The 7,618-nt window shown below is 44.3% G+C and overlaps 1 protein-coding gene across 1 annotated transcript in view; it reads left to right on the top strand.

Annotated features, from left to right (window-relative positions):
- Positions 1-5,112: 5,112 nt before the first annotated feature.
- The window catches only part of cmah (cytidine monophospho-N-acetylneuraminic acid hydroxylase), an 11,607-nt gene continuing 9,101 nt past the window's right edge, over positions 5,113-7,618 (top strand). Inside the window, exons 1-7 of the mRNA XM_034865422.1 lie at positions 5,113-5,321; positions 5,402-5,493; positions 5,795-5,904; positions 6,274-6,464; positions 6,816-6,896; positions 6,995-7,061; positions 7,176-7,257. Coding sequence (XP_034721313.1) covers positions 5,116-5,321; positions 5,402-5,493; positions 5,795-5,904; positions 6,274-6,464; positions 6,816-6,896; positions 6,995-7,061; positions 7,176-7,257 — 829 coding nt within the window. The 5' untranslated portion in view covers positions 5,113-5,115. The remainder of the gene's footprint in view (positions 5,322-5,401; positions 5,494-5,794; positions 5,905-6,273; positions 6,465-6,815; positions 6,897-6,994; positions 7,062-7,175; positions 7,258-7,618) is intronic.

Below are 7,618 nucleotides of genomic sequence, written 5' to 3'. Positions count from 1 at the left end.
ATATATATATATATATATATATATGTATGTATGGTGTGTCAGGGCCTTTAGAGTAAAACCAGATACCTCTTGATTTGCCGGAGAGAGCCGTGTCCGGGTCTGGATCTTTGATCTGTGTAGTTATTCTGTAGAATAAAAACAGATAGTTGTTTTACCCATATGTTTTGTACAGGTAAATGATAGGATCACCTGGATATGAATCATAATGTTCAACGGTTATACGTACAATTCAAATTTCTTGGCCGACTAGATTTAGCTTAGGGACTGTTTTTTTTTTTTTTTTAATAAAGAGGCTACCGGAAGAGTTTTTAGTCAATTAAACTCAACCCTCCCTTTGCCAGAAATGGATTTTTGTATGACACTCCATCATGAAAAAAGGAGTGGCCCTGCCCAGTAATAGTGCATCCAGCACTACCGCATTCCCACTATTGTTATTCTGTTCTTTATTTCTGATTCCTAGGCATTGTGTATGGTAGTCTTTACAATGGTATTGATTTATTTGCACAACCACACACACACACACACACACACGCACACACACACACAAGCAGAGCCACACCTGTGTTTGTCCTGATGCAATTATCATAAAGCATCAAAAAAGAGAAGTTGTCTCTACCCGTGTTTTAACAGACACACCTGGGGCCAGGTAGGAAACCAGAATCCGTTTAAATCCGTTTCCTGTCATGTCACTGGAGTTACCATTATTATTGTTTGAGTCATCATTACCAAATTCAATCTAATTGGATGGGAATGCATGCTCTGTATTCATATCTCGCTGCTCAGTCTGAAACTTATTACCGTGGAGTCCCAGTCCCTGTGTCAATAATCCCATATGGGAATGAATGGGACGTGCTTGGACCTTAGGGGACAGGCTGTAAATGCGTCATGGCGTTAAGAGGGAGGCCGTACGTGCGTCCACAGAAGCCCCCTGCTGATTCTAACCACTCATTATAAGGCTCTGCGAAGCAACGACAACTCCTTGCCGCTCCTGTTGGGATTACCCGGCATCTATTGGGGTGAGTCGGACCATTTGTTCTTATTATTCTTCGTTTTGGCAGCAGAAAAGGATTTTTTCATGCCTTTCTTTACTTCTACTCCACCACATTTCAGAGAGAAATATTGAGGTTTTTACTCCACAATATTCTTCTGACAGCTTTGGTTTGCGATATAAAATACAGGCTTTTATCATAAAATAAACTAGCCGACTATATAACGGCCTACGAGACTGCTCGGATCCTTTACCCTTTCTAAAATGGGACTCATTATGCAATGAGTACTTTTACTTTCAACATTTGAAGTACATTTCCCTGATGATATACAGTATGTTTACTTCAGTGCAGGACTTTTACTTGTAACAGAGTATCTTAACAGTGTGGTTTTAGTACTTTAACTTAAGTACATGATATAAATACTTAAGTACAGGATATAAATAGTACATGATATAACTACAGGATATAATAATGCCTTTTCGTAATGCAGAGTGGCTACTGTCAGTATTATATTATTGGCTAGTCATATTCTGAACTGTTTCTTTCCAGCACTCTTTGTTCTGAATTCACCTTATTGAAATTAAAACATGGAACTTCCTGAGCTGATTTTGATATGCCCCCCCCTAAGTTCTTCAAATCCAGATCCAAATATTTAAGTTTTGGACCCATACAGGCTGATGACATTCGATTGGACAAATTCAGATCCCAAAAAGCAATGCTTCCATAGATCAGCTCATGAAACTGTAGTAGAACTAATAGGAACAAAAGGACTTACTGCTCTTCAACACTGCTGAGACGGGGACACACACACAGCCGCTCCCATCCTCCTCATTTGGATTCTGTTCAAGGAAAACTGCAAAACTGCTTCACAGTCATTTAAACAAATTCATAGTAAGGCAAATGGTCTCTCGTCTCAGGGGGGAATGCCGCTTGCCAAGTCAGGATGGTAGGTGGTGCCTGCTAAATCTCACGACAAGGGGAGGGGGGAGGGGGTCAGGCCATGAGTGCAGAGACGGCTCTGCGTACAACAGTGATGTCAAAAACAAGTACTTAGGGGTTGCTGTTTGACAAAAAAACAGAAACTGCATTTTCTTTGATAAACACAAAATAACACATTTTTGTTACTGAAGTGAACACAAGGATAATTGACTCTCGGCTGAGAGACGAAAAGTCTTCTGAGCACCTGAAAAACCCAAGACAACATAATCCTTTTTGGACTGTTGTAAAAGCTCGTTAAAGGCTGGCGATGAAAGTTTTTAGGGTGAGGCGACATGCAATTAGCTCAAAGCTCAGGAGTTCAAAGGTCTAATGGCATGTGGGATGTGGGTCTTTGAGCCTGAGGGAGCAGGACACACTTTGTGGCCGGGGGGGTTTGGGTCTCGGAGTATCCTGTTGGCCACTTCCTGCACCGCTGGGTCTACATGTTTCTAAAGAAAGAAGTCTATGAGAAAATGACCCTGGTTCACACTTGATTTCTTACCTAAAAATAATTTTCAAGTCTTCTTCTATTCTGCATGATGCTCATTTAGTAAATTATGGTCCCAGTGATTTTCAAATAGACGTTAAAGCCGGGGTTCATTAGGGCGGGGCTACCTTGTGATTGACAAGTTGCGACGACCTGTCAATCAGGACAGAGGCTAACCAGGGCGCTGTGTACATTTACACCACCAATCAGAGCGTAAGAACGGTCGTATGGCTGCGGCACCTTCCAGAGGTGGAGATTGAAAGCCCGACATCTCTGGTCCATTTGCAGTAACATGTGTCCTAGTTGGCTTCTTAAAAACTGGTGTTAGGCTGTAGGGAGGATGTGGAACAGAAGGAGATCACTGATCGGGTCAACAGCAATGAGTGTAGATTCCTTAGGCGGGCAAGTGTCAAGTGACACCCACTACACCTCCAAGTGTTTTCCAATTTTCACATAAGCCCGGCTGAACACACGTCACTGACGGCAACTAGCGGCTAACAGCTAGCAGCTAACCAGGTACGCTACCCACCGGCAAGATGGAGACAGGGTAGGTGAGTTAAAACAATGTCTGAGTTGAAAAGACATCTGGATGTTACATAAGGGCCCTGTTCATGCTGTACAGACATATTCATTGCATTGTGTGTCTGTTAAGAGGAACATAGGCTCTAAACCCTCCCTGTTAACTGCTGTTTCAGCTCAGTGGAAGCATGTACATGGAGCTGCAGATACTCCGTGTTGCCTGCGTTGATTCAGGTCGGGGGGGGTAACTGGAATCTTTTTTTACATGTTGTTTTTTTACGGCTTCACATCTTCCTGTCCTGTTGCTGGATCCACCCCGAATCTCCTTCTGGTGCTGGGAAATTGTTTTATTTTATTAGTCTTTTTTTCATTAGTCTTGACATTTTATCTCTTCCACTGTTACATTTTTACCTCAAGATTTGAACTCTGCAATAGAAAATGATCACCCAGTGCCTACTACTGCTTATTGTGATGTCATTTCTTGCTGTATTGTCTAATGCTTCATATCCCTAAGTATAATGTGAGCTGGAACTATCCAGGGAGGTCCCGGGACATGTCTGCATGTCGTAGAATATAACTGTCTGCTCTTATCTTCATGCAGCTGTCCTATCACACACACACACCAGGGCCTCCATGTGGTGCAACTCCTTTTTCTGTTTCTGTTATTTTTTATTTTCCTGTACCATATAAGCCTTATTTTGTTTTGAAGACCTGAGCGTAACATTTTGGTCGGAGTTGAACTTGGGCTCCTTGCGTCAAGGACTAAGTACTTATATACATGCAGTGGATCACCAGAGATAGTGTTGACTTAAATATGAAATTATACTGTATCTAAAATAATTTTGTAGACGTACCAATGAATTTTGCCACTAAATGTTGGTGTTAACTTTTCTCTTCTACTACAATTTCACTTTCTACCCGGCAGAGGCTCCTATAAAAGGTGCAGCTCCTTTACAGGTGATTATTAGCTGATATTGAATCCGACAGTCTCGGAGCTGAGGTTTTATAATAACTGAGGGACAAACGAGCAGCAGAGGAGTAAGGTTACGAGGCAGAGAGCCAGTTGCTAAAGGAGTCCCATTAACTTCCTGCTTCATCCACACAAAGCACAAACATTCATTGTGAGGACAAGCTCATAATCGCCGTTGCTGGGTTACCTATTGTTCATAACGTTGTTTGTACGAAGGGACCAGTTAACGTTACCTGCCACATGGTCTCTAATGGTCCCTCACACTGAATCCTGCACGGGTCACTAGGTTAGTCTGGCTGCTCCCTCTGCCTGCACGCCGCTACGGCTCAGCGGCTAACGAGCGGGCTAACTGAACAGACTCCGCTGTGAACAAACAACAATACAACTTCTGTCATTATATCTGTAATTTATGAAGGTTTCTAGTGTCAGTGTGTTGGCTGTGGCTGCGTGAGCTTCTCTTTCTTTCTTCTCTTCTTTAACAATATATTCACACTAATACATACACATTAATATATACACACTAATATATACATACTATCAACAGAAATAATGGCGTGCAGGGCTCTGTAGCACCTACCAGAGGGGAGAAGCTGGAACAGGATGTGTCCAGGGCCCATTTCCTGACTCTGGAAGAGTAGAAGTCATGAATAGTGGGCAGGTTGGCACCGATGATCTTTTCTGGAGTCCTAACTGTCCGTTGTAGTCTGCTCCGGTCCTTTCTGGGGGCAGATCCAAACCAGACAGGGATGGATGTGCAGAGGACTGACTGTAGAAGTGGACCAGCAGCTCCTTAGGCAGGATAAGGTCCTGAACTGCAGCCTCTGCTGGGCCTTCTTGATGATGGTGGCAGTGTTGTGCTCCCACTTCAGGTCCTGGGATATAGTGGGTCCCAGAAACCTGAAGGATTCCATGGCAGACACAGGGCTGTGGATTATGGTGACGGGGGTGAGAGTTGGGGGGCCCCTCCTGAAATCCACGATCATCTCCACAGCTTTGAGCGTGTTAAGCTCAAGGTTGTTAGGCCACAAGGAAGATAAGAAATAACACAACAGAAAAATGTACATAATCCAGCTGTGCTAAGGGAGGTGGTTCTGTGATAACTTTGCTCTGCTGAAATTCCAAATCCTCTTTAAACTTGATTTGTATTTGGTGTGTTTTAATATTTAGGTAAAATGACTCCTCAAAGCGCGATGGTGTTGCTTTCACTGGATGCTGGAGCAGTCGGCTCGCTTAAAGATGGAGTCAATTTCCAGAAAAACCCAGAAGACGGAAAATGTTACATCATATACAAGACCAGCACAGGCCTTAAAGCCTGCAAGAACCAATGCAAACACCAGGGGGGCTTGTTCATCAGGGACATTGAAGACCTGAATGGCAGGTTAGCTCAGTCTGTCAGAAGCACACAGCAGAGATAATTACACCTTTCATTCTGACTGACATTCTGATCTGCTCCCACAGGACTGTTAAGTGCACCAAACACAACTGGAAGTTAAATGTGTCAACAATGAAATATGTGAATCCACCTGACAGCTTCTCGCAGGACGAGCTGGGTGAGTTTCCAGAATGGCCCGGTAGCTAACGGTGGTACGATATCATATGATCATGATACTTACGTTACAATATAACATATTGTTTATAACATAGAGTGACAGAGAGATGGAGGAGGGCAGGGACAGGAAACGCAGCTGAATGAATGCATTGTTTAAAAAGAAGAAAAACAATGAAATAATGGGTGGTGCTCGGGGTTGATTGGTGTGGTGCACTGGCACAAATTACTCCATGTGTGGGAAACACTGAGCTGGGACTGACCTCTGCATATCCAGCTAACCATGTATGTCATGTCACTTCCAGAAGTAGAGATTTTGGATGATGGGGGGCTTCAGCTGATTGAGTTGAGCCCCATCGACCCCTGGCTGGATGACCCTCGAGAGCCTCTGGAGCTCCAGGGAGGAGAAGTCAAAGTACGTATCCTGCTGCTCGCTTTACCTTGAAAAATGGGAAATGCACAATGAGAAAATCCATTTCATGCATCAAAACCGTTTTAAACTTTGAGCCATGTCAGGACTCTGAACTAGTAAGGTGGAGGCTGGGGTGGTGGAGGCAAAACGTTGCCACCACCAGTGTCAGTGTAGCAGGGATCACCGAGGACGGAGTCCCATTTAAAAGGACCGCCTTGATGGGAGAGTGGCTGTGGTTGGTGTGTGTCTGATAGCCATGATAATTCAACCAATGGGCATATAACCGCCGTGTCCTGCATGAACTACCACTATACTAAGCCTAGTTTGCCAGATCTGTCATCGTGACAACAGAATTGTGAACTTCCCACCCAGGTGACGTACCTGACCCACGCCTGCATGGACCTGCAGCTGGGGCCAAGGCACTTCCTGTTCGACCCCTGGTTGAAGGGTCCTGCGTTTGCCAGAGGCTGGTGGCTTCTCCACGAGCCTCCAGCAGACTCCCTGGACCGACTGTGTGCAGCAGATCTCATCTACATCAGCCACATGCACTCGGACCACCTCAGGTGGGCTCTGCACTGTTGTTACACTGTTGTCACTTTTAATGATATCTCGTCGTCCATTTCACAGCACTTTCACATCATGTACTGTCAACACCTCCCTGCAAAGCACACACAGGACTAAAATGGCTGTCTGTCTTGTCTTGTTTCTGTCTGACAACAGAAAGATGAAGGGAGCCATGTAATTTAGCCTCTGTCTGAAAAGGATTTTTAGTTTTGGGACCGACACACATGCAGTACTGTCTGCAGAGATGCCAGAGCGAGTTAGTTCAATGTTAACTTAAGGAAGTGAAAAGGGTGTGGGTGGTCAAAGAATGTATACAGGCCCAGATCTGACCCTTCCTGTGTCTTTCCTAGTTACCCCACACTGAAAGTCCTGTCCGAGAGGAGGCCAGATGTCCCCATTTATGTCGGTGACACGACGAGACCTGTCTTTTGGTGGGTAAAGTCCTGATTACTTTAAAAGTGAATCTCTAAATGGGTTTGTAGTTCCCGTTATGCCATTATGCCCCTCTCTCTCTGTTTTGATGCAACAGGTATTTGGAGCAAAGTCGAGTCAAGCTGACCAACATCAACGTCGTTCCGTTTGGAGTCTGGCAAAATGTAACTCACATCAAAGGGCAATGACTATAAAATGTGGATCTTAAATATTAACTTTTATGATGAAATAGAAATGAGAAAACCTTTTAATCATTCACTGCCCTTGGTCTCCACCAGATTGACGAAGACCTGAGATTCATGATCCTGATGGATGGTGTGCATCCGGAAATGGACACCTGCATCATTGTGGAATATAAAGGCGCGTGCTGTCGCGATTGGTTATGCAGGGCAGGGATTGGACCAATGAGGAAACAGCACGATGAATTCATTTTCTAAAAGCTTACAGTGATCAAGAGAACAAAATGCAGACAGACAGACAGTTAACAGACGAACTGGTAACTGACAAACAGACAGGTAACAGACAGACTGGTAACTGACAAACAGACAGGTAACAGACAGACTGGTAACAGACAGACAGGTAACAGACAGACAGATAAAAGGCAGACGGACAGGTATCAAGTCCTCCTGACACACAGTTGCAGACTTAAAATCCATTCTGTCCGATGGGCTTGTTACAATGTCTTTGCATTGCAGGTCACATGATCCTGAACACTGTGGAC

The sequence above is a fragment of the Etheostoma cragini genome, unplaced genomic scaffold (genome assembly GCF_013103735.1).
Source record: "Etheostoma cragini isolate CJK2018 unplaced genomic scaffold, CSU_Ecrag_1.0 ScbMSFa_1523, whole genome shotgun sequence".
Lineage (NCBI taxonomy): Eukaryota > Metazoa > Chordata > Actinopteri > Perciformes > Percidae > Etheostoma > Etheostoma cragini.
This window is presented reverse-complemented; position numbering and strand designations above follow the sequence as displayed.